The 26,686-nt window shown below is 40.6% G+C and overlaps 1 protein-coding gene across 1 annotated transcript in view; it reads right to left on the minus strand.

Annotated features, from left to right (window-relative positions):
• LOC134639925 (adhesion G protein-coupled receptor A3) overlaps positions 1-26,686 on the minus strand; it is a 184,095-nt gene that overhangs the window by 9,377 nt on the left and 148,032 nt on the right. Inside the window, exons 15-17 of the mRNA XM_063491443.1 lie at positions 17,507-17,634; positions 10,512-10,635; positions 2,264-2,409 (exon numbers count right to left, since the gene is read on the minus strand). Of these exons, the coding sequence (XP_063347513.1) occupies positions 2,264-2,409; positions 10,512-10,635; positions 17,507-17,634 (398 nt within the window). The remainder of the gene's footprint in view (positions 1-2,263; positions 2,410-10,511; positions 10,636-17,506; positions 17,635-26,686) is intronic.

Below are 26,686 nucleotides of genomic sequence, written 5' to 3' on the forward strand. Positions count from 1 at the left end.
TTTTTGTTTGTCACAGTTGTTCATACTGTCCGTGATTCCTGATATCAATAGATATTATGAAGAAATATAACAGGCAGTGTTAAGAGTCAATTTCTTCTTAAATGTTTATTTGAATTATGTCATGATCCTTATTTTCGTGTTTTTACAATTAATACAATACATTACAAATACACTTAGATATTCACCAGAGTGTTTCTGGGCTAGAGATTACAAGACTGCAGCGGTGATTGCAATGATTCTAGCAAACAGATCAAAACGCTTTCTGGTCAGTCTGCCATAGTTCAGTGAGGCTGTTTCTTAATGTCCTGAAAATATCAGACAAGTTGATTAGCTAGACAAGCTCAGTGGGGAAATTCAGGAAATGCCCTACTGAGAGCTGCTGATGACTGACGGTATACTACATATTCATATTAACCTTGAATGTCACCCCTAACAACAACCTCTATCCATCTTAAGTGGTCTCTCTTCAGGAAATTGGCTGATTACAAGGAATTTAAAGTTCTCTAATCAGTGGTTTATCAGTTTTCACATGAAGTCACTCCTTACTATTCAACACCCAAGACACTAACATGGGCATGTGGGAGAAATCAATAAGGTGATGCAAAGTGTATCAACAGAAAGTCTTGATAGCCATCTCGCTGTTGATGTTGAATAATGCAAACCAACTGGGTTTTTATTTTCATATAAATTATGCAACACTTGCATGACAGTTGCTCCCCTCTGAAACACCTGAGCCTAAACTAGTGTGAGACACAAAGATGCAAAAGTTTACTCCACAGTAAAGTCCACGTAGCTCACACGTGCCCAAGGGAATGGCTGAGTAATCTGACAAACACATATTTAGCTATTTAAAAGCCACTAAGAATTTTATTCTGTTTCCATGTCAAACTAGCAATACTCATTATCCCACCAACTCAAAGGGTATGAAGCAGCGGTCTCCAACCTTTTTTGCACCACTGATCGGCTTATGTTCGACAATATTTTCACGGACCGGCCTTTAAGGTGTCGTGGATAAATACAACAAAATAAAACCAGTACCGGTACCAAAAAAAGGAAGATTTATTCATAACACACGGGGAAAGACCCAGAGAAACCGAGTTAATGATAAAACCGATTAAAAATAAATAATGATAAAAACCGATGAAACCCCTGAAAACCAAAAATTTCACACTTGAGCCTCAACGCTCACGGCCCGGTACCAAACGATTCACAGACAGGCCCGGAGGTTGGGGATTGCTGGTATAGAGGATGCTATGTTGCTAACTCTGCAAAGTTAGCTTATCACAAATATTCCACATATTGTTAGCTGTTAGCTTTAGTAGGTGCATGAAGGTACTTATCCATAGTTTATTACTAATCACTGTACTGCTGACAATGGGAAACTGGCAAAAGGTTTTTCTTCCACCTATAAAGCCAGTGAAAAAAAAAACCTGTTTGTGAAAAACTACTTCTCACTCCAAAGTGAAAGTGCTGGTCTACCACTGCCTCCATCTGTTAGCTAGTTTATGTTATGGTGTGACTTTGTTGTTCTAACAACTGTGAAAGTTAATGTGCTAAATCCTCAAAGTCACACAATATTGGGAGTAAATATAAAGCTATTTATACAGTGCTTTTCCAGCCTTGCTGATCAGTCAAAGAGCTTTAGATTACAAGCCACATTTAACCACACAGCGTTTTACTCTATATAGTTTAAGCCCTTTATCGGCCTTACATCCATGGCCCTTTAGAATCATCAGTCAAGCCAATAGTTGTGTGTTTAGCCCGTGGGAGGAAACTAGACCACCTGGAGGAAACCTATGAGGGCACAGGGAAAAACATTCAAACTCCATACAAAAAGACCAGTAGAAACCAAATCAACAGTGCTAATCAATGTATAGTGCGTGACACATAAAATAGACAACACAATATAAGACCCAGGGGTCTGGGGCAGGACCCTTATAACTGAGTATATCGATCATCGCTGTATTTGTATTTTTACTCATCTGAAAACTTCTTTCGTCAAAATGTGAATGTATAAACCTACTATGACAGTATATCTCAACCTCAGTCAAGTTGTGTATATACAAAAAAATGAAATAAGAAAGCAAATAACTGCGCAGTGAACCGTCCTTGGCCTCTAAAGGCACACATGAAGCAATCAAAAAAGACCAAAGAAAAGTACCACACACACACACACAAACACATATGTGCGCACAAATGTTTATGAACTTTCTGTTGAGCGGCATTCAGGGTTGGGAAGGGTTGCGAGGACATCTGTGCTTACCTCAATAAGGGCTGTTTAGGGCGCGGAGGCGGGTCACTGTCTTGACTCTGTGGAGGCTTCTTGGTCACCTGTTTATAAATGTTCCTCGCTGTCACCCCGAGCCACAGCATGGTTGACAAAGACGAGTAGTGCAGCACGACCCCGACCTGAGATTGGGTGACGGAGGGTGCATCAAGTTACTTCTTTGACTTTGCTGAACTTTTGCTTATACATAATACTGTAAAGTGTGTCTCTGTGAAAAATGTCAGACTTCATTATATCCCTGTAACTCAAAGAAGAAAAGTGTTCAGGATGAGCTGCCACTCCTCTTGAGAAAATAACCATCAATGTCACTCCAAGGGTGTCTCCACAGACATTTTCCTTAAAGACCTGGCTGCTTTGTGTTATCCTCCACTAAAAGACAATAGTAGAATGACGGAAAGACAGGTTCAAAAACTGCTATTGAATCATCAAGGTTGTCTAGGATAAGAGCAGCATAGTGAGGTTATACTGGTGGATACTGAGCAGCTCCTTATCAGTTGAGTTAGAGGACATGAGGTGTGCACCGTGAATAACAAACCTGAATATAAATGTCAGTCACGTTGACAACTATCAGTGTGTGATTGTTTTTCCAAAAACGCACTGTACACATATCTCTGTTCCTCGTGTTTTAATATTCATGAATTACATTTGAATGGGGAAACTAATCTAACTTTGTTTAAAAGCTTTGCTAGCTCACAGACAGAGAGCACAGACATGACAGTTGCAAAAAAAAGACAGAAAGGAGAATGGATAGAGAAGATTAAAATGCACTGAGCCTTTTCTCCAACCAGTCAGTGCGTTCATGATGTACTGGCAACCTGAGGTACCCAATCAAATGGCTTCTCTCCAGCACGAAAGGCCTAGGGACTCGAGCTACCAGTCCAGATGCTAATTGGAAGTGTCCTTGAGCTGGTTATAGAGAGCAGAGAGTGGGTGGTAAGTCAATCACAGCTTCAGAGTCCACACTCTTCAGAGCTTCATTAGTGCCAAGAACAGACAGAAGGGAAGTGTGTTTTTAAATATGGTTTTAATGGGGGAGGAGGGGGTTCTCATATTAACGTACGGAGCGTGACCTGTGATTGTTACTGGCTGATTAATGTCCTGAATATTGTTTTGCTGTTGCAACTGCATGATCAATCAAATGGCAACAAAACTTTAATGTCCACATCAGCTGAGACAAGTCAGCAATAATAAAGCGACACAGCTATAGTTGCCCATCTGGCAGTTTTTCAAAAAAAATCACACACAAGCTGCAGTGGACCAGTAGTGTGTGTGTGTGTGAGTGTGTGCTTAAAAAACCCTATGCTAACATTTTTTTTGATAATAAAGCAGAATTTCTGGTGTCTTTCAGAACCAAAGGTGGTCACAATTATAGCTGTAACCATTGGTGACTGGAGCTATTTGTGACCCTCTGTATTCGTTATTGAGTCTGTGAAAGGTGCATCATTTAGACTGGTATATACTTGAGGGACCTGACTCCTAAAAAACACAGCAATATTTTGATATTTGATGTTTTACTATTCAGAGCTGGTGTGTGCTTTCACCTGATGTGCCATTGTTAGCACAGAATCTGGGTAAATACAAAATTTCAGTCAATAATCGGATCAGTGAGCAGCAGCACAATGATCACACAGTTAACAAAACAGAGGCTGGAAGCAGCCCAGGAAGCCTGATCAATGTGTCCCCATTAAAACAGTCACCGCTTCCGTCTCCTCAAAGTCCCTCTTTTATCTCGTATGGAGATGTTGGTGAGACATAAAAAAATGAACACTTCACAAAAAAAAAAAAGAGTGGCTTGATTTTGATTTGTCAGCTACTTTCCTCCATACATGTGTGGTCAGTGGAAGAAGAGTAGCAACTTGTCAAAGCACTAGCATGTCCTTCTGCAGTATCAGTACACAGTGCAAGAGTGAACCCCAGGATTCTACTAGCTCCTAAACACGCACTACATCATGTTAGAAGGGTAGCTGGCTAGGTGTGCTGGGCTTTCAGGTAAATGGCGTTTCATGACCGACTAAATTAGCAACAGATGGGACAAGAAACAGATGAGAAGTCAGTTTTTACACAAGTCAGATTCAGTAGGAACAAAAACATCATGTGAAATTAATGTTAAATTAATAAGGAATCAGCATCGTTTTTGTATTCTCACTAATCCTATAAGTGTCTTGTTGAAAAACTAAAGTAAAAAATAAACATGTTTTTTCATCTCATAAACCACCATTAATGGTTAATAGAAACATTTATCACAAATAATCATAAATCATTTCTGATTTCGACTTATTTTCACACACATTGTATTTCCTGACCGCGAAACTTTTGACCAGAACTGTATGTAAACTACAGAGTATTTATTTTTTTATAATTATAATAATTTATTAGACACTCTTTTGTATTAGATGATAGTAAAGGCAAGAAATCTGTTTTTTTTTCCTTCCCTTCAAGGTGACTGTTGTAAAATATATGACAGAAAATGAGGAAAAGCAGAATAATAAGGCAACAATAATATTGTAAGTCTAGAAAAGAATGTGTGCTCTTTATACCTTCTGACTGGAAATCACAATAATCAGTTTCATAGTATTTTTTTCAGTGAACCTAGTCCTTGAAAACTGATTTGAAATTTGAATAAACATTATCATAGTTCTGGAGGGAAAAGAAATGTGGAAAATAACAAGCGATTAAGAATTTTCAATAAACTCTATACTACATTTTTATTTCAGTAAATATTGTCAGATAATCTGTTTTAAAACATTTGGCACAGACTAAAAGTGCGATATTAAAAACTACCTTTAAAGTGTTTTATCTTTTATCACAACTTTGTTATATTGTTTCCAAATTATTTTTGGTACATGGGTAACCAGTCTACTCTAAGCTACAGTATTTATGTATGGGATGTATGGGATGTATTTATGTAAACTTGGGAACAGTCAAAGTAGACCCAATGGAAAAACAAAGCAAAATCACTGCTATACTGTAATGCCTTCTCTCTCTCTCTCTCGCTTTCACAGCTTTTGCCATCACAACTAATTTCACAGTGCGGTGCTAATTAGGGAAATCCTCTGTATAGCATCTTTAAGCTGACACTTGGATGTAACCTCAGATCTAGGTCATCCTTAGCCAAATTCTTTTCTAAATTAATAGGTTATTTAACGCCGGTCACACTCAGTGAACAGTCATCTGCGATGTGTAATCCAAATTTTGATGGTCTGAGGTAACATGAGGTAAGTCGAGTGGAAACAGTGGTATACTGTATGTTGTTCTCCTGCTTAGCCCGGGCAAGCAGAAAATGTAGTGTGACAGCTAGGGTGTTGCTCAAATCAATGATAAAGCAAGCCTTGTTTGAAGAAAAGATAGAAATTGAGATTAGAGATGACTTTGACTTTGAAGCTGTAAAGACATTGGATGCTGCATAGCGACAGTGCCACAGTGGGTGGAGTAGCGGTGCACGACTGAAGACTGGCATACAGACAGAAGAACAGGCAGACGAGTATGGGATGCAGGTGTGGAAGGAAAAGGAGGGGGTGGGGGGTGTTGGAGGGGGGATGGGTGAAGACTGGGTGGGGAGTGTGTGCTTGAAGTCTTGCGAGAACTGCCAAATCTAGACTCAGAGCTCCTTGAAGTTGCTTAGTTTGGAGCGAGAGCATGTACTTATTTTTCCTCCTGGGAAGGGAAAGGGGGGTAAGTGTGTGCGTAAGGAGGTTGGCGGGGTGATCGGGGGGTACAGTGAATTTAGCAGGCAATGCGTGTATCCGTGTGTGAACCTGACTGTGTATATGCATCGTGAGATCACACATCTCCTCAAGCATTCCTGTAATTATCCCAAATTGTGTCTGGTGGGGCCTGCCTCGATCCCAGTGGGATTGAAGACAATCTGGGCTCCTTCCCAAATCTGCCAAGTGTGATTTTGCTAGCAGTGATTAGGTAAAGGAGGAGCATCAAAAAGTATTCAAAGGCCCCAGGACAAAGTTGAATAAATGAATGAAAGGTAAGTACGTTAAAAACCAGCGGCAAGGTCAGCTAAATTACACAGCTCCATCAGAAAACTCTGCACTGATATTGCGGGAAAGCAGGAGATTGTGTGTGGCTACATAAGTAGAATTCAAATAACAACCTTTTTCTAAAAAGAAATAGGTTTTTGAAAATAATAACATTATTTCTTGTCCTTTCAAAACATTAAACACTGATGTACAATTCAAGGACAAACCTAAAAAAAGAGAAAAAAACATTTAGAGGCAACAGATTATTGCAACAAACGCTTAATTTAGTACATTTTAAAATGCTTAGGTATCTAATCGAGTGAAAAACTCAAAACATGGACACACCAGCCAAAGTGCTTGTTTACAATGCCACAACTCAAAAGCATATAGAACAACATATAGCTCATACTAAGTTTAGATGATGTTTTATGCAGATGACACATTCCTCAATATGATTGAATGTCATTCATTCTTCTCTCCTCTGAAGCTTGTACTGAATGCTGAAAAGTCGATGTCTCCCAGCCACCTATACACTCAGTGGTACAGAAGCTAAATTTCATCCAGCTTTTAAGAAAATGAGGAGTAAATGGCACAGAAACGAAAGATAACAGTTGAATTCTTATAGTGAAGTCGCTCATGTTTCTGTGAGGACCACCATGTCTTTATTCTTACATTATTCTTACTCTGATGACCTTCAACATCAGGCTATGCTACATGCAAAAATCTAATTGTGTATTATTTGAAAATATAACTTCGCCTTCATAAGCATTAGAAGAAGATAACCACATTCTCTGTTCATTAAGATCTGCAAAAGGTACATTAGTACACCACTTCTCTTCTAAAATTTAAAACCACTATGCATCTGAGCAGTGCAAATAGTTCTGAACTTGATCTAAATTGCACCTTATTCGTAAAATAAATGATAGAAGATTTGAATTTCTTATCCCTGTGGGTGTTTTTTTATGTCAAGTAATCAAAAATGATTTGATGTGCTTCACTAGACAAAAACTAGTTAAGTTACTCTTGTGTCCCTTTCACCATTTCTCTAAGAGTAAAGGGACAAATACCAGCCATTTTGTGTCAGTTACCATCGTACGGGAAGACTTGACGGCTGTGACACAAGTGGTGACTTTTTTAAGACATGCCTGTCAGCAAGCCTTCTGCTAGACAACTCAAGAAAAGCTGGCTATATTTCAGCAGAGGTAGAGTTGTTACACTATGGAATAGGAGGCCACCTAAAGTGCTTGTGACAGCAGAAGAAGGAGTTGAGTCCCAAATGTGTGATAGCGCACACAAAAAATGGAGCATCGGAGGCCAACTGATCCAAACAAGTAGTGACTGAAGACAGTCTAAACTGTGAGTGAGAAGTAGAAAAGAGGTGTACATCAATCTCTTTGTGGCTACATACAGTAAATGCCCCCCTGCTGAGGTGAACTGACAGTGGAAGATGCTCTGCTCCAGCTGATGTTTCATGCTCACTACTGAGGTCGGTCAAGCTATCAATCAAATGGATAGGAAATCCACAGGGACCATATGGTATTCTAACCATGTAAAAAAGTTAAAGGAGAGACATATTGTTTTTTATTCTCACTTTCATTCTTTCTGACGCTGTCAACTATCGCAAACATCAGAGACACAGCAATTATGTCAGGAGCCTCTTTGATTTTTCCAGCTTCTTTACAAATTCACATATGTTGACATTTTAATTTAATATTTTTCATGGGCTTCTGTAAAAGTTAGAGAGGGGGATGTTTGATATATTGGACAAAGAGTGTTTAATATGGAGCTGTGAGGCAGGAAGAAAAAAGAAGATTTGCCAATATAGAGAAGAAGGACATGCAGGGGATTGGTATAACAGAAGGATGTTAGAACAGGGTGAGATGGAGGCAGATGATCCACTGTGGCGATCCCTAAAGAGACCATCCGAAAAAACCAAAGTGATGTATGGAGGCCAGTGAACAACAGTGAGTGTCTACAGCCATCTCTAAAACATGGTGGAGGCTTTGTCATTGTTTTGGCTGCATTTTAGCCAGTGCTGTCTGGGATCTCATCAAAACTAATGGAATTATGAACACAGGAAAGTGTGGCGATATGTGGATCCACCACGCAAAACCATCTGGAAAACATCTAATTAGTAATGGCTTTATTTTTCAGCATGACACAGAAATGATAAAGTAAAAGTAGAATGCCAGGCAGCGCCTTCAGCTATTTGCGAAACCAGCTCCCAGTTTGGATTCAGGGGACAGACACCCTCTCTACTTTTAAGATTAGGTTCAAAACTTTCCTTTTTGATAAACTGTTTAGTTAGGTGACCCTGAATCCTCCCTTAATTTTGTTGAATTAAGGCTTGGCTACTGGGGGCTTCCCATTGAGCACTGAGGGTTTCTTTTTCCCTCACTCTTCTTCATTCTTTATGTGTTTAAACACCACTTTGCATTTAATCATTAGTTAGTACTAAGCTCTGGCTTTCTTCCACAGTGTGTCTTTTGTCCTGTCTCCTTCCCCTCACCCCCAACCGATCATGGCAGATGGTTTTGTCTTTCCTTCGAGAAGCCTGCAGAACTATTCCTGCAATCTATCCAAAGAAATTACAAGAAAACTTGCCCAAGTGAGATCAAGTTGTGTGAAGAACAAAGGTGGTCATACTAAATATTGACTTTCAAGCACATTAGAATTTCACAAACTCTTTCACAAACTGCATGTTTCTTTACCCCTATTTCCCTTTTTTCATGGAAAAATATAAAGAAACGAGGCGTGGCTCAAGAGTTTTGCACAGTACTGTATTAGCTTTATAGTTACAGCATATAATAAGTATGTATGTGTTTATTATTCACAGATAGGGAAGTTATGGTGCCTAATTATTTCAATTCAGCGAATCAGTATATTCTTTAGGTGACACCCTCTTGGAACCATGAACATCTGTTGTGTATATACTGAGACATTTCATTTTTGATGTGATTTTATTCTGGTATTTTTTCTGTTTTCAAGTTACAAACTCTGTCAAAAACAGCTACACTCTAAGTTCAAGTGGAGTACCAGAGTGTAGAAAGTGTTATTTAGATTTTTATGCAAGTATTTCAATATGAAAATGCAGTCACTGCTATCCAGGGCCTGTTTCTCTATCTATAGCTAGGCTCAGTGATTGCTGTGATGGTCTCCATTGTCATTCAACTGCCTCACCGTCTTTGGCCCAGCTAACCACATATGATTTACCTAAATCTATGCAACCCTCATCAAGGCTGTAGAGGATAAAAAGGGCTACAGTACCTGCAGGCAGGGACATGAAAGACCCGAGCTCATGAGCAGTGACTGAACTCTAAATCTAAAACACTTTCAATGATGTGAGCTTCAGGACTCATCTAAAAAGCACGCCATATACCAAATTAAAGAATGCCTATACTATAAGATTCCCAATGCCTCAGAGGAGTGATAACACCTTAAGCATGCAGGGGCCCTCAATTTATCCAGGGACCATAATGCATTCAATATTTTTTACAGTAACCCACAAGCTTGGCAAAAAAACAAAATCTGCGCAGATGTTACGTTGAGAAAAACACAAATGATGAACCATAAACCATCATACACAAACTTAACACATTACTGCCTTGTCACGGATAGGAGCGCAACATAGCAAACAAGTGTTTCATCAAGCAAATACAAATACTATTAAAACATGTAAAAATCCTGGAGCTTATTTCATTTGTGTTCGGATGCATCTAAAGTAATTTAAAAATCCTTTGAAACGGCTTTTGCGGTTATTTATGAAGACAGACACGCAATCAACAACAATCATGTTGCATCTCAAGTACACAGACAGGGTGCCTTTAATGAAAAGCGATGTGATAAATGCAACATTGAAATTTCCATAAAAAAGCATGTTTGTACAAAATTCTATTGACCAGAAAATCTTTTATATGCTAACAATTTCTAAAACATCCACAATGTTTGTGCCACAATGCCCACCACTAACCCCTGGGCAAAAAGAAAGAGACAAAGATAGACAATAGAGAGCCTGCTACTGAGTGCAGTTATGATGGGAAGGCCTGAATCATCTGCACTCACTGGGCCACCACTTTACTAAAAGAGTGACCAGACCATACATGCAGCTGAAGCATGAAAGACACACAAAGCGGGGTTATTGTACATCCACATACTGCACCCAGTGGCCTGGTTGCTGACACCTGAATAGACATTCACAATCAATTTTTTGAAAAGCTTTGAGAGTGGGACGAATGAAAAGGGAATGCACTTACTGCTTGACAGATGATGGGGTATTTGATTCGATTGATGCCGCCAGCAAACACAGCGAAGGTCAGCGCTGTGTGGAAACAGAAGTTGAGCAGCATATGCCATCCCTTCCGACTGATGCGGATTGCACTGCCAAAAAAAAGGTTCAAGAGAAAAAGAATTAGTTGATAAATAGTGATAAATACCATACTGTGAAGAGTTTTGTGGATTACCTTTTGTAAATTTGGTTGAAATTGTGTTACTTTCAGTATTATTTACAAAGGTCAGCATCAGTTTTATCATTTATCTCCTACCATATATATTAACAGTAAAACCTGGTAATGCTGTCTATAGAAACCGAGTAGTACAAACAAAGTTTTATATACTTCACTACCAATACACCTGCTGAGTAGCAGATATTTACATTTTTATGAAAAAAATAAAACTATTAGCAGAAACATTGTGAGCTATTTGTATTTCTGTCTGAAGACAGTTCCACATTCAGATGGAGGAGCATAGAATTTTACCAGATTTCTCTTGAAGAACTTGGGAAGCACTATCCCAGCCAATCATTATCAACCATACACATAAGATCAATTGTGGCACCACAGCACCATTCATTCTCAATGAGTAAGGGTATTGGAAGGGTACACTAGAAAAAATGCAACTCAGTTAAATGCTATTCATTTATATAGCACCAAATCACAGCAATAGTTGCTTCCAGGTAACATTAATCTGGAAACCCATTAACTTCTGTGCTGACTTAGCCTGCAACAGTCAATATTTTGGGGCCTTGGTTTATCCAGAAAGTCACTGTTTACAAATGCAAATATATCTCTAAAAATACTGGCGGTGGCCAGTGGCACCTCTCAGCCTCCAAGTAGATACACCAATGGTATCCAAAATGAAACTCCTACGTCGCTTCGTTCTCGAGTTATCGCATTTGCAAACTTAGATGTCCACATCGCCTACCGGCCTGCCAGGGTGACAACAGTACTTCATCAGTCTTTTAAGGCTAATAAAAAGCTCATACTTGTAAGACATTCAGACTGTTTATGTAGACACATGTAGCCAAAGCCTCCTGAAACTGAACATGGACTACAAGTGGAGTAAAAATGGAAACTGGAAAGCTTCAAATTCCAGAAATCTTGCCGCTTGCCTACATACTCTGCATATTCATATGCAAGATATCTGTTGATAGAGATCACCATAACACAAAGTCAAAGAATATCATGTAAATATGGTCAAATATATGACATTTGTGTTATCAAAAAAAAGAATTAAATGGTGTCCCTATAAGAAGACTAAGTATTGAAGTGCATAAAACTACATATATTTCTTTGCATTTAATATATTAATACTGTTTGCTAAAAGCAGAAAGAACTGCAAAAATCACATTTTTACAAGTATTTTCTACACAGCAAAAATCAGTTCAGCTACTTTTAAGTGCATTCTGATTGAACTTTTAGAAGAATGCTATTTACAGCAATGCTGTTTGAAGTCTTGTGACAATAAAAAAAGGAAAGTGCATTAAAAAAAACACCCCCAAAAAACAAAAACGGCCCTTTCAAAAAGAAGATCCCTGCATGTACAAAGTGAAAGACAGAATATTGTGTCATCAAAAGAAGATAGGAATAATTTAATTCCTTGCTACAAAATGCATAATGCTTATTTTAGAATGATGGACCTCAGGCAAAGGGATATTTGCAGATTCTTTTACAAGAACTCAATGTACATCCTTTCCACACAGCTTTTTTCCACCACCTTCTCGTGTACAATACATGCAGCATATGTACACAAATGAGAATCAATCAGCTGGTTTGATGATGAAATAAAAGGAGAATGCCTCCAGTTGGTTTGGCCAATTGAAGTTTTTACATTTTTCATCTAAGCCCTGCATCTGTTTGTGAAATATGGTAGCAGCCGCGCTCTGTGCAGCAGCACATTTATGGTAACCCAAACCATCGCTTTTCACCCAGCTGAAAATAAGCTGAATAGGTCAGACATTACCAACACATTAGTTGGACTGTGTGAATTACTAGACCATCTATTCTTTTAATTACTTTCCTACATCAGCTCCAGCCTCTTCAACCTTACAGTCACTGTCACCATTTGAAATTATATAACTATGCGCTGGAAATCTCCACTCCCCAAAATGGAGGAGCAGAGCCCCAGCTGCACGTGAGCCAACTGTAGATGAAGCAGTGGCTCAGCAGTGAGCCATGAGGTGTTTCTGGGGCCGGGCTTCACTGCTCTGTGTGAGGGGAGGGAGAATTAAAGCTACCGTTGTCGATGCCTCTCCTGCGGTCCAGGTACTGAACTCCTTCCAGCAAAGAGGCCATAAATCAGGCCGGCTTCAGGCCTCCCTTGAAGGAGGTTTTCATAGGCTCTGCTCTGGGCTTTCACTGGGTCAAGTACATTAACCTGGCAACCCTCCATGTCCCCATCTCCCAGAGTGTAGGGGGAATAAAACTGTCCTGACTTTGCATCTGCTCTCTCACCCTGTGTCCGGTCCTCAGCCAAATGTAAGGGACAATAAAGCTATGGACAGTGTAATATGACACATTATACAATGAGTAGTTTGAGCCAAGTCTTTTTACTGGTGGCAGACACATTCCAAATATGCTGCTGAAGCTCCATAAACTATAGGCTGCAGCACCGTTACACAGTTAGATGGTACCCGCTGTATGGAAATGCATGTTAATTATGATGGAGGAAAAAGAGGAAACATGGCAAAGGCATTGGGGTATATGGTTGAAATCTATTTCATATATGAAAATAATATAATTTGTGTTCAGTGCAATGAACTGTGGCCCACCATATTATATTATAATAAGACAAACTCACAGAGACAGTAACATTTGACATACACTACACTACCACAAGTACTCACTCCCCTAGCCAAGTTACTTCCGTGGCCACAGGTGTATAAAATCAAACACTTAGGCATGCAGACAGCTTCTGTGAAAGAATGGATCGCGCTCAGGAGGTCAGTGAACTCCAGCATGGTACCGTGATAAGATGCCACCTATGCAAGGAGTACAGCGAGTCATTCCTCACTACTGAATATTCCACAGTTAACTGGTAGTGGTATTATAACAAAGTTATGAAAGTGATTGGCAACAACAGCCATTCAGCCATGAAGTGGTAGGCCACGTAAATCCACAGAGCATCTGCTCAGGTGCATAGTGTTCAGATGTCGCCAGCTTTTTGCAGAATCAAATGCTACAGACCTCCAGTGCACAGCGCAAGGTGGATAAAGACATGGATGAGCAAGTTTAGTGTGGCAGAACCTGACTGGCTTGAACAGAGTCCTCATCTCAACCCAACAGAACACCTTTGGGATGAATTAGAGCAGGAAGCCAGTCCTTCTCATCTGTCAGCATCTGACCTCACGAATGTGCTTCTGGAATAATGGTCAAGAATTCCCATAAACACTCCTAAACCTCGTGAAAATCCTTCCCAGAAGAGTTGAAGCTGTTATAGCTTCAAGGGATTGTCTGGCCTATATTAAACCCTATGGATTAAAAATGCAATGTCACTCTCGTTCATATGCATGTGTAGGCACATGAGCGAATCATTTTGGCAGTGTGTATGTATGTATTTGTAGAGGATATATAAGCAAGCAGTTGTGTATTTGCACATCCAGCACACTTGGAGGAACAGTAGAATTCATTTGAACTAATTTTCCCGACAAATGTGAGTCCAGAGTGCAATATTTGTGATTCACTTTTGGTGTCCATCAACTTTAGAAAATATGTATATTTTTATCTACTGAGTGCACTACTCAATTCACTAGTGAGCTTCACCACTGGGTTGCAGCTGGTTTAAAGTTTTCTTACTGCTTGCTCCAGCTGGAAACAACGCTAATGAGATCCTTGAGGCCTGAGTTGTAAGTCTGAGGTCTATGGTGAAATCGCAGACTGCACACACAAGCATTCTGAAAAACAAAGAAAAAACAAAGAAAAAAAACCAAAAACAGCTTTCACACCGGCATCAGTTGAGATGCACAAGGACTGATCTTGAAGGGAAGATTAGCCAAATTTAAATCAGGTAGGGCTTGTGATTGTGCTGAATGGAGACCCATCATCTATGCTCCTAAATGACGCTTTTGAGATTGCATTGGAATATGAAATCCCTGTTTGAACTCCACACAGACTCTTTACCAAAGCCTGCTCAAATATGATAAGACTACAAGCAGACTAGCGGACCTGAAAGCGGAAAGCTTTTGGGTCAAAAGAAGTCTCGATACAAATGCATATTATGCAAATTCATATGCAGATATCTGTTTATAGAGATAAACTGTATGGTTACTGTATAAACTGGAAATTACTGAAGTATTCCTCTGACTCTAACAGCATGATATCAGTGTTTTCGAATATTCACTGAGTCATGACTGTAAACACTTTTGACTCAAATTTCATCAATTGGACTCAAAGGATTTGGGGTTCAAAGACGTGATACCCACCACTATGTTCTTCCTTGGCTCATACATCATACATCACATGCACTCTTAATCACATATTCTGTCTTATTATCTTGCCAGCAGAGAAAGAACTAAAGCACACAGTGTATTCCTATATTTATGCATGTGTGTATGTGTTAGTAAGCTGAAGTGAGAATGTGACAGATTCAACGTGCCCACTGCACACGGTGCCTTTGGACAGCCTCTATTCTATTCTGCCCATTTAACACGGTCCCAACGCTTCACAGCTTGGATACTGTCAGTCAGCTGGAGTGATACTACACAAGTAAAGTGTTACTAAACAGAGATGTGTTTTAGTACTAGGGAGAGCCTGGAGGGAGGTGTGGAGGAGGAGGAGGTGTTGGAGTTTGTTAATGTGAGCGCTGTTGAAAGAAAAGCCCTCTAACCCTCTCCTGTGTGTGACAGACACCACAAAAGCTCTGGCATCATATCTTAAATATGGGCTTGTTCTCACTCTAGTTTAATCTGGAATTTCTGCATTCTTGCTCCGAAAAGCACTCTCTGATGAATGAATGTCTGTCTACTTGGCTTTGTTCAGTTTATTGGGATTATCATAGCTGTGTTATCCATGTAAACACAACATCTCCAAACTATCGTTTAATCCCGATGATGCTCTACCATCCTTATTGGAACAGCAGTTCCAACCAATTTTCTGCTGCATTTCAATGTTGGGGAGGAAGCAAAGTAAGCAGTGATGCACAGGCCTGTGTCTCCCTGGTTATCTCCTCCAGCTCTTCTTGGGGGAATACGAGGGTGATCCCTAGCCAGCTGCAATGCATAATCTCTCCAGCATTTCCTGGGTCTTCCCTGGTGTTTCCTCACAGTTGCATGTGCCCAGTTGGATATGCCTCTTGGGCACCACTTGGGTATCCCAGTGAGGTGCTGAACCACCTCAGCTCTTTTCGATGCAGAGGAACCGCAGCTCCTTTCTGACCTTCTAATGAATGGTCTCTCCTGGTCTTATCACGGTCTCTGCCTTTGCCTGTAACTGTATCCCAGATTGCTGCTACACTTCCTGTGAGTGGTGAGCCTACAGCAGGTTGGACCCATGTGGCTTATTATGTACAGAGTCCTTTCCCAGGCCTTGCTTCAGGGTAGAGCCACAACATTCATTCACCAGGCAATGTTGATATGTGCCAAGATGTTGTCTTCATAGGACTATTTTAAATTACACTTAGTCTGACCCCTCACCCAGGACCGATTTCCCTTGTGGGCCAAGGTGACCCTGACAACATAGTTACTGGGCCTCTCATAAAGTCCTATGCTCATTTTTGATCCCTGATGAAGTGATGGAGAACCTAAAACCAGCCCTGAGATAAATGCCAAAAACCAGCCCCCTGGTAGATCCCTGGTAGCTTAAATAATCAAAAATCAAAATACGGGTTTAAAAATCCAGTCCTTAACTATACACCACAAAGAGAAATTCAAATGAATTTGAATTGATTCTTTTTGTCTCTAATTCCATTTTGTGGAAAAACTACAAAATGCACACCAGTATCTGGGAATTGTTTTTTTCATTTCACTCGAAACCACAACATCTCAGTCTCCTGCCTCTATGGCGATTTCCAATTTTTCCTTCAAACGTCAATACTGCAGTGCCAGACGACAGCAAGTGATGCTGCTGTTTGGAGCCCCAGATGCTGTCATCACTGTCTGACTGCAGAAGGACCCACCCTGTCTCCATCCCAGGTGTCACAGATGGATGTAAACTGCGAAAGCCTCTGCGCCTTCGTATAGTTTAATAAATTCAGTTCAGTCTCCGTAAGAACAGAGACCCCACCCACAGAAAAAAACAACGAAAATAAAAATCTGACTGTGAATATATCAGCTAACTGTGTTATAAAACAATATTTTTTGAAAATGTGACATTTGAGATATTTTTTAGTTCCTTTATATGAAAATAGATGGAAAGCTATTACAATAATACCACATTAATGCCAAGGATATGATAAAATGAGTGATGCTCTACAAGAACAACAGATGATGAATTGCTGTGCTGAAACAATACGCCAGTCAGGCTCCCTCCTGCTTTAATAACAGCATTCACAGCAGATGAAACTAAGATGAGCAGACAGATGCCACTGTACAAAACCACAAGAGCCACAGGGTCCATTTTTTTATTTTTTTGCCCTCATCTCCATGCCGAATAAAAAGAACAAAGGTGGTAAAAGTACTCCTTAGAAATCCATTAGACGCATATATCTCTGCTGTAGCTGTCTAAAACACAGCTACACATACACACATTTGTGTATATGTTTTATATCCTCTTAGTCAGACAGGCTGCAGTACTTTATGCCAGCCTAAAGCATCTGACTCACACCACAGTCAGCTCAGGATCTGTGACAGAAGAGTCAAAAACAAGCATGAAGGTAAAAGGGCGGGAAATAAGGAGATTACATAAGCGTCTGCCTGAATGTCCAGATGTTGAAGTGAAATTAATGGCTGCAATTTTAGAAATCGAGGCAAGACGTGCAGGGAGGGATTAAAGCCCAAATGCATACTTAAACAAAATCAAGGTGGAGATTTTCTTCATACCTGTGGTGCACTATGTACGTGATGATGGAGGCGAAGAGGCAGAGCAACATGACCGCCGTGCAGGCATACACGACCGGGTGCAAAAACTCCCCAGGGTATGGGGGGAAAGACAGCACCTTCTTCAGATCCTGAGGCAGAAAAAAAAGAGAGACAGAGGAAAATAATGGGGATCAGACAAAAAGTCATCATAAACACAGTATCCAAAAAGAAAAAAAAAACTATCAAGAACAAGAGCCAGGCCTGCACAGTCACAGCATGATGAGCTCTCTATATGCATAAGCATAGTATGCTGCGCTGACGAGATATGCAGCCAAAATATAAATGAATGTCAAGGAAATGTCTTTGAGTTAGAATGCGGTCCAAATCAGCATAAAAGAGTAACAACCCTGTCGAGGGAACATTCTTCCTCCTGCATTTACATTTTGCATTTCAGGCATTTAGCTGTCACTTAGCCGGAGCAACTGAATGCAACAATAGCATAAGCTTCCATGTCTGCCAACATAAAAAGAAAACCCAAACAAAAATGGATAGGAGCCAGGCAAACAGAAAAAAAAGGAAAGAGGGAAAAAAGAAAACAAAGTTAAGTCATTTTTTGCGTTTCTAAAAGACGGTAATGCTATCACACGTTCATTAAGCCCTTATCAACATCACAGTCGATTTGCTCGGAAATTTATTTACATATGTTTTACAATCTGCAAGACAAACTTCTTCCGTATTTGCGGCACACATGGCGACAAAAAATTCCCAGACTTCAGACGCATTTTTAATGCTTCCATTTTATCGCCGCATGTGAACGGTTCGGATCTGCTGTGCACAGATAAAAGAGACAGCTTTAAAGTCGGCCCACTCGACTCTCGTGCGCTGGACTGCCCTCGCTTTGTGCCACGGGCAGGTGTGGAGCCAACGGTGGCGTCATGATTTAGGCTCCATCATCTTGACATTGCTAAATAAAGCACACCTTATCTCCATAACCCGCCGGCTCAATGTGAGGTTGTGTCTGCGAGAGTGATCCACAGACACGCTGTCTGACTGCATCACTGTCTCTATGAGTAGCCAAGTGGGATATTCCCTCTCTCTCTCTCCCTGGTTGTCTAGACGCAGATGAGCATGTTGGGGCCTCTGTGGGGTCTCGACCTGCACAAAGCATTTTTTAAACACAGCTGTAATGCAGTGGCCAGAGTTAAAATGAAGGGTTTGCAGGACAGGACGTTAGAGAGATGTAAAACAGGAGAAGATGCGATAGACGCAGCTCAATCGATCAATCTAATAAAGCTTTTCATGTGTGTTTAAGGAGGCAAAGGGAAAGACTGGAAGTCATCTGTTGAAGCTTCAAATAGCAATGTAACCTTTAAATGTGTTTTTTTCAGCTACAAGGTGCCACTGCGCCTATAAAAAACAACAACAAAATAAATTCTCTTCAAGGCAGTCACTGATCTGCAAACAATGCTTCCAGCATTTCGGCTATGTTGGATCTCTCTCGGTCTTCTCCTGACCACCTGCATATTAGTTATATTCCAAAACAGCAATCTTTTAGCTTGAATTATTATATCTTAGGGAAGATGATGAAGTAACACCTGTATCTGGTGGATGGGAAGGCAGTGAGCAGCAATGGTGTGCGATTTTATATTACAGTAGAAATTAGCATTGATAGTCTGACCATGGGGAATGTATTGATGGCGCACAACACCACATGCCAAAGTAAATAACCAGCATACTCTTGGTGGCATGGGTTTGGACATTGCAAGCTTTTCCACTGATGGTTTCTGTGTGCGCTCTGGTCCAAGCAACCAATGATCATAGTCAGCATGACAGTTTGGTCAGCCTGACACAGAATCTGATGTTTGAGATCCATGGTGAAATCATCAAATGTGGCCCTGGCAATGATCACTATGACTACCAGGGAGACATCCGTGCACCCACAGAAGGACTGCTAGAGGTGATGCATCTCAGCACGATGCAACAGCTTTGACACACCAGACTGTTTGCTACACGTAACGATCTGAGAAATCTTCCTCGTAAACTGTTTGGAAAAACGCCATGCCTTCAAAACATAGATAACAGGTGATGACAGGGTGAACCATCTTCCTGTTATTGTTATAGTCATATTAAAGACCCACAAGACATGGAACATAAGAGGAGAAAGAGGCGCAGCGTTGCAGAATTTAACTTATTACACCATCAGTGTAGCAACCATTCAAATGTTAGATAATTCTTGGTGTCTTTCTAACGAAGACCGTGAACAAAAGTTTAAAAAAAGACCTCCATCACTTTCCAAAAATACTTGGCAGGTGGTTGAATAAACCATCTATTGGTACAGCTATAACCTTTTTGGGCAGTAGCTCCGCATAGCTTTATTGGCAATGGCTAAAAGAAGCGGTGGGTGATCATTTTAATCTGCTAAATAGACATCATCTCTCTGTAATCAAGGACTATATTTAGTTTAAAAATCACAAAGAACATTATCATGGTGAGTTATACCACAATTATGCCAGAAAAGATGTCAGCATGCCCTTGGACTCAGGGAGACACCTGAGTTAAAATAGAAATGGAAATAGAAATCTCTTCAGCTGACAGATGTCTCACTATGTTGACTAGCTAGGAGCTAACTTGCTCCATCTGGTGCTATGCATGTAGTGGGTTTACGGGAGGTTTTCACTAAAAGCAGTTGCCTGCCTCTATAGACTCCACTATAGAGCTGTAGCTTAACTGTAACTTGAAAGTCAGGTGATGACTCTCTGCAGGTTTATGAGCGACAATGACAAAAAACATGACATTTTTAAAGAACTGTTTGTTCCCAACTCTGAAAAGCAGTGGAAGATAAAACAGTGTGACAACTGATCTGACTTTGACATATATGGCTTTGGAGCTTGGAGCTTGGACAGTAATGACAAGATGCAGGCATGGAAGGAGAGCTGGAGGAAAGACCTGAGCAAAGACATACAGAGCAAAGAAAGAACAGAGAGGAAGTGGCCTTTATGGGTGAAAATACAACATGAAGAACGCTTTCCAATTTATTCACATAATTTGGTAGTTACAGATTTTCATGGAATTATTAAGTTTGAATGACGTCTTTAAGCGATGTCATGGAAGGACAAAACTGGTGTTAATTACAGCTCAATGAATTGATGGTGCTGAAAAGAATCATGGCCCGAAGCATCCGAAATCCTCCTGAAATGAAGCCGCCAATTCAGTAAGCTGATTTATATACTTAAAAAGCAAACAGCGCTTCATATGAGTTTAGATCATGAAAATGAACCCCATGCAAACATCATTTCAACTTAAAAGAAAAATTAAAAAAACAACATTTCTCTTTGAAATCAGTCTGCATTTGGGAAAAACTGGAAAAAACCTGCCCACACATATTGAGGAGTTAAATGCGATGCTAATCATAACATGGTGAGTAAGGGCAGCTCCTGTTAAAAGGCTTTAGGTGGAAGTCAAACAGTCTCATGGGAGCCATTATCATCATCATCATCATCATCATTTGGCTTATACTATTGGCTCATGTCAGTCTCTTACCTCCTCTGTCTTTAACCATTTCTCAAACCAGTAAATAAACAGCTACTGAGCTGTTTTCCCCCCCACAAAATTCACAAGATGATATGCATGTTGCCATTACGTATTTGAGTAACAGACTGATCATCCAGTACCTTATTCTAGTACTCTTTTTATCTCTCGAAAGCCAGGCCTGTCATATTTGTTATAGAACAAAATGACTGGATGTGGATCTGAAGTTAGTGATGCTCTCTATGCAGCTACACTTAGCAAAACCTGGAACATATTCACTTCTTTATTGATACATAGCGAGGTGCCAAAACTTATCATAACAGATACGAGGAGGTTGTCAAATGCCGTTTTTATGGGAGAATGAGTTAAACATAAAAACAGGTGGTGTGTATAACAATGACTGCGTCTTTTACAATGCAATGTTCTGCTGGAGAACCTTGTGTTCTGGTATTCATTCATTGTGTATGTTACACAGGACCTAATCTAAAGTCCCCCCGAGACTCCAATGGCAATTCCACTTTTCAGTGAAGAAATATCCCCACTGACCACAAGACATGTCCATGTCCAGGAACAGTAAAAAACACAGAAAAAGCTCAAAGTATTAAGCTTCAACATCCCACTTTCTTTGCATAATAACAAGCTTGATACAGCAAGGTTCCATCATGGTCGACTTCCCAGTTGATCTGCTGCCAACATCTTGGGGCCAAATCACAACAACAGTCACCTCAAAGCATTTTAAAATGTATGAAAAGACCCAAAATAATACAAAGAAAACCCCAATAATCAAAGGTCCCTTTTTTGAGCAAGCACTTGGTGACAGCAGAAAGGAAAGACCCCCTTCAAACAGGATGAAACTCCCAGCAGACCCTGTCTGTAGGGAAATAGGATAGGACATAACATATAACCCTTATAGAATACAACCAGTGTACCTCCACGTGTATCTGATATGAAGTGATCAGTGTAAATAAACACAGAGGTATAATAGCTAAAAAACATCAACTGACTTGCAACTTAACATTACCTTTAGTGTATTTTCAAATCATTTACAGCATGCCATTATAAAGAGTTTCACCATCTTTTCAAGCTTTTGCCATTGTGACACATTTGTCCATTAACACCACGTCAATAATCGAGCGATTTTAGAACCTGCTTAATTTGCTCATTTCTTCCTGCAGCATACGTGCAGATACTTGAAACACATTTAGAAATAGTATTAGTTATGCAAATTGGATATTGATTATTAGCCTCAAAGCCCTGCTAACAGCAGAATGTACCTTTCCCAGCAGCCAGCTAAACTAAGACAGACTAACATCGCCAAGCTGCACTGTTGACAGAGGAGCTTAAAATCAGGTGCCTCCAAAGCTGAACAAAGGTCTACACAGCTTAACCAGCAGACATAGCATTTGCACACAGGGCATCTTAAGTCAGACTCCTAATATGTAGAAGGCATTTAGTTATGGTGATGACTGCCAAGAGAGCAATCATATTGTTAATACATTAACGAGAGCAGAAACAACAATTTAGTTAGATGATATATAGTAAATTAATCTGCAGCAATTCTGATCCTTCATTAATCACAATCAAAAACACCAAAATAAAAATGTTTCTAAGACTGCCAAAGTAAGCAGACTTACTGTGCCATGTGGAAAATGGGTGTTTGTATTTTCAGATATTCAATGGATCAAATGCTTAAATGAGATATTTGAAGAATGCTGAAATATTACTATGAAAATGTTCAATAATCTCCAGCCCTACAGGAAAAATCAGACACTAGCAACATCATTTTTCAGAGAATTTTCCAAAATTAATTACAAATCAATTACAACCATGTGTGATGCGACAGTGCAAGAGTTAACGTTTGGTTACAGTCGGGAATAGAAAAAGTAAACAAGCAAGCATTATGCAGAAGAGCTGGCGGCTCACAGACAAGCTAAAGAAGGACAGCGGTAGCCTAAAGGAGAAGGAGGCGGCTGGCAGAGGGAAATAGCCTGACTGAAAGTGAAGTAACAGCCCTTCTTCAACAACTACAACAGAGGTACCCTTGAGCAAGGTGCCAACAGTAGAGGAACTGCCATTTTTATAGGGCAGCATAGACTATACAGCGGCGGGGTATGAATGTGAAGAAGGGCAGAGCTGCAACGGAACATGCATGCTCAGCAGAAACCTCCAGTGGACAAATAAAGGTTAAAAAAGACCTTACAGCCCAGAGAGCACGCGGAGACAGAAAATAGAGGGAAAGAAAGGAAGAAGGATGAAGGGAGACGCTCCCTTCAGCAGATGGATCAGCCCAGAGAAAAATGGCGAGGTAGACTACAGGCTGCCCTGAACAAATTGTTCATATGGCTTCTAGAAGCAGTGTTTATGCTCCTGGGGTGGTGTGGGGGCAAACTGCAGAAGCAATTCAGAAGAGATGACTTCAGTGGGGTGAATGCACAATATGCAGTGCTGAGCATTGACTCAAGGGCTATAAAGTTTTTCACCTCTTCTTTTCATTTTTTTCTGTCACTTGGCATTTTCTCATTTATTAGTAACACCGTAAAGAGGATTTTCTATCGTCCTTGCCTCCCAAAGTCTACTACTCCTAAGTTTTACATGCTCTATATTTACGTTATGTATAGATCTTCCTGTCCCGTGCAACAGATGCAGGCAGTGAAGTTGCAATTCCCTTGTTGACCTGGCTGTCATGATGACTGATAGGCTATTGGTGTAGCTCGCAGCGTGCTCTAAACAGCGCTTCCCTATTGTACCATTGCATGCAGAAGCCAATAGCGGGATGTCATCTGGGGACAGCAGCAGCGAGCTTCAAATGTGATTCTTCAACTCCAGTTATTATCATTATTGCTATCATATTACATCACGGCACTGTGGCCACTTTATTACTGTGTCTGTACAGCAGGGCAATGTGACCAGCCCCTCCCTCCCCTGACAGTGCAATTCATTACAGCCAGGCAACTATATTACCATACAGGGCAGCTTAGTTTAGCCTATGCTGGATTAGCAGTGGCATGATACATCTAAACATGCCTCCATTGTCCCCTAGCCTCTGCAGCTAAACAGGCCCCTGATCCCCTGTTTATGTTGTAGTTACAACTTTAATCCAGGATCCTCCATCCCTGTGCCAAAATCAGATTACCAGACTCAATTAAACTTGATCCGTAATCTCGATCCAGCACAGCGCAATGCAAGGTTATCAGGCCCGGAAAATATAACTAGGACAAGTACACTGCTGATGTGCGAGACCTTATAAGCTCGGTGTCGTGTTTCATCCCGGGGATTGGGAATAATGCTGAACAACACAACTTGCACTATTATTATTTATTATATCCTCTATTTAACAGCTGAAGGCTTCTGAGAGATTTTTAAGGTCTTTTATTTCTTTTGTTTTTTAAATATCGCCCGGCCAAGGGCGGCAAATGTTGTCAAAAAACATAAACACAAACAATACAAATGGACAAATACAGCTGTGGAGCACCACAGCCAGCTCACACGCAAGAAAATATCAGTTATTTAAGGACCAGAGCAGTTACACAACCGAGAAGGCTGTTTTCTTCATCCTTTAAAACTGACTTTAATTATGCCACAGTAACCAGCTCCTTCTGCAGATTATGCCAAGAGGAAGGGGGGTTGCTTTCTTTTTGGTCAGTTCTGATCTAACTCGCGGGAAAACAGTAGTAAAGTATTTTAAGAGCACAGGCCATGTGGACTTTAAGTTTTCCAGCATGTATGAACAAGGAACCAGCTCGAGGATGGATTTAGAATGTGAAAACCTGCAGACACAAAGAAAAGGCCATTTATAGAGAACAACCAGTAATAGAAAAAAAATAAAGTGATAATGATAGCTTCTTTAGGTATATTCATGAAGTCCACATAAGTGTTTGTTCATTAAACGCTATAAAATGGGAAAAAATAAGTCAACTTTCCTTGCGGCTGGGGTGAAACAGGGTTTAACCCTAAAAAAAGAAGAAACATTTCATTTCATTAAGCTATGCTTCCTCACCTCCTCTTTACGTATGTGACCCAGAAATCAACAGACCCCCCCCCCCCCCCCCCCCCCACCACCCTAGCCTTTATGAAGGCTCTTCCAATTCCCTAAGTGCACCTCAAGGAGATAAGGAACGATCAGTTTCAAAGTCTTTTACAGAGTGGTGTGATTTCTAATTGAGCGACACAGTTTAGCGAGCTTTGTATGTTTTGTATGTAAAGAGCAGAACCACATTTTGGGAAGCTATATTTGTCTACACATCTGTTTTTTTGTTTGTTTGTTTTACTGTAAAAAAATGATGTTTCTTTTTTAACTTCATGCCTTTTGGGGATCACACGAGTAACTAATCATGGTAACAGAAATTTGGACCAGTGGCGCACAGAATTTCACATATCACTGTACAGCTTTGCCCATTCCCAGCTGTAATCACACTGGTGAATGCAAGAATGCACAAACAATTTGGGAAAGAGGCAAGAGCTGAGAGAAAAAAACAAAATTAAAATCCTCTAGTGAACAGCCCGCGGGCTCGCGGCTCACAGCTCCCATCCAAGCACTGTATTTTATCATCCTTGAGTGGCCGTGCCAATGTTGGAACAGAACCTCAGCGAGTGTGCAAATCAAACCTCTGGCTTGCCCATACATACTGAATAACAGAGAGAGAGGGAGACACACACACACAGGACAGCAGGCAGGACAGAATGACCTCCGGACTTGTCAGGAAAATGGTCATGCACCATTAACGCGGGTCATCAGTGTTTCGGCCGGTACCTTGTGGCTGTCACTCAGCACATAGCTTTGAGATACGGTCATGCTCGTAATCGGCACCTCGCCCGGTGAATGTTCAACAGTTTCTAACGAGGCCCACTGCGAGGAACGAGTAATCAAATCACGTGGAATCAAGCACGCATCCATCAAATCAACAAGCATTACGAGCTGATGAGGACGCTTGTTCGGAATAAAAGATGAAGCCCACCATCGTTTGATGCGCACACATATCAGTGGTGCTGTATTTATCTCCTCGAACATCAAGGGGGCATTGTTTCATTAGCATTAATTTCTCCAGAGCCCGAGATTAGAAGTGTTGTATTTAGCTTTAGGCTATTCAAATTCCTATACAGAACTTATTGTAATCGCTGTTCTGCGCAGATATTCAAAGCATGACTATCGAATAAACGAGCCTTGTGTACTGTTCAACCTTGCAAACAGAGAACAAGCTCATAATTCACCGAATCCCCCCTCCCCGCCCCCAAGTGGAACAAAGAAATGTGAATACTCAAAGCCTGCTACAAACAGAATGAATCAATACAGACAAATGTGAAAGCAGGGAGAAGACTGCTTTTTAATATAGGGCAGTTACACTAATCCTTCTCTCTCTGCAGCTTTTATTTATTCAAGCAACAGTTCCTGAGCGTGATGCCTCATTTTGCTCTCATACTGCTAACTTGGCTACTGGTAGCGGCCCAATCTGACCACAAGCTGACTGGTGTTTACTGAGCAGCTCCACTACAACAGTCGGGGATTTAAGACGCGTTGTTCCTAAAGGCTCATGTGCCAGTTTGTGAGAATGAATCACAGTCTAGAATGCACAGTACACATGACACAAGGTATGAAAATTTGTCGCTCATCAGTCTGCACTCACTCCGCTGCAATGCAACGTTTGGGAGCAGCGGACAGGACAATTTGATATGTGG

Source organism: Pelmatolapia mariae, linkage group LG13 (genome assembly GCF_036321145.2).
Source record: "Pelmatolapia mariae isolate MD_Pm_ZW linkage group LG13, Pm_UMD_F_2, whole genome shotgun sequence".
NCBI lineage: Eukaryota > Metazoa > Chordata > Actinopteri > Cichliformes > Cichlidae > Pelmatolapia > Pelmatolapia mariae.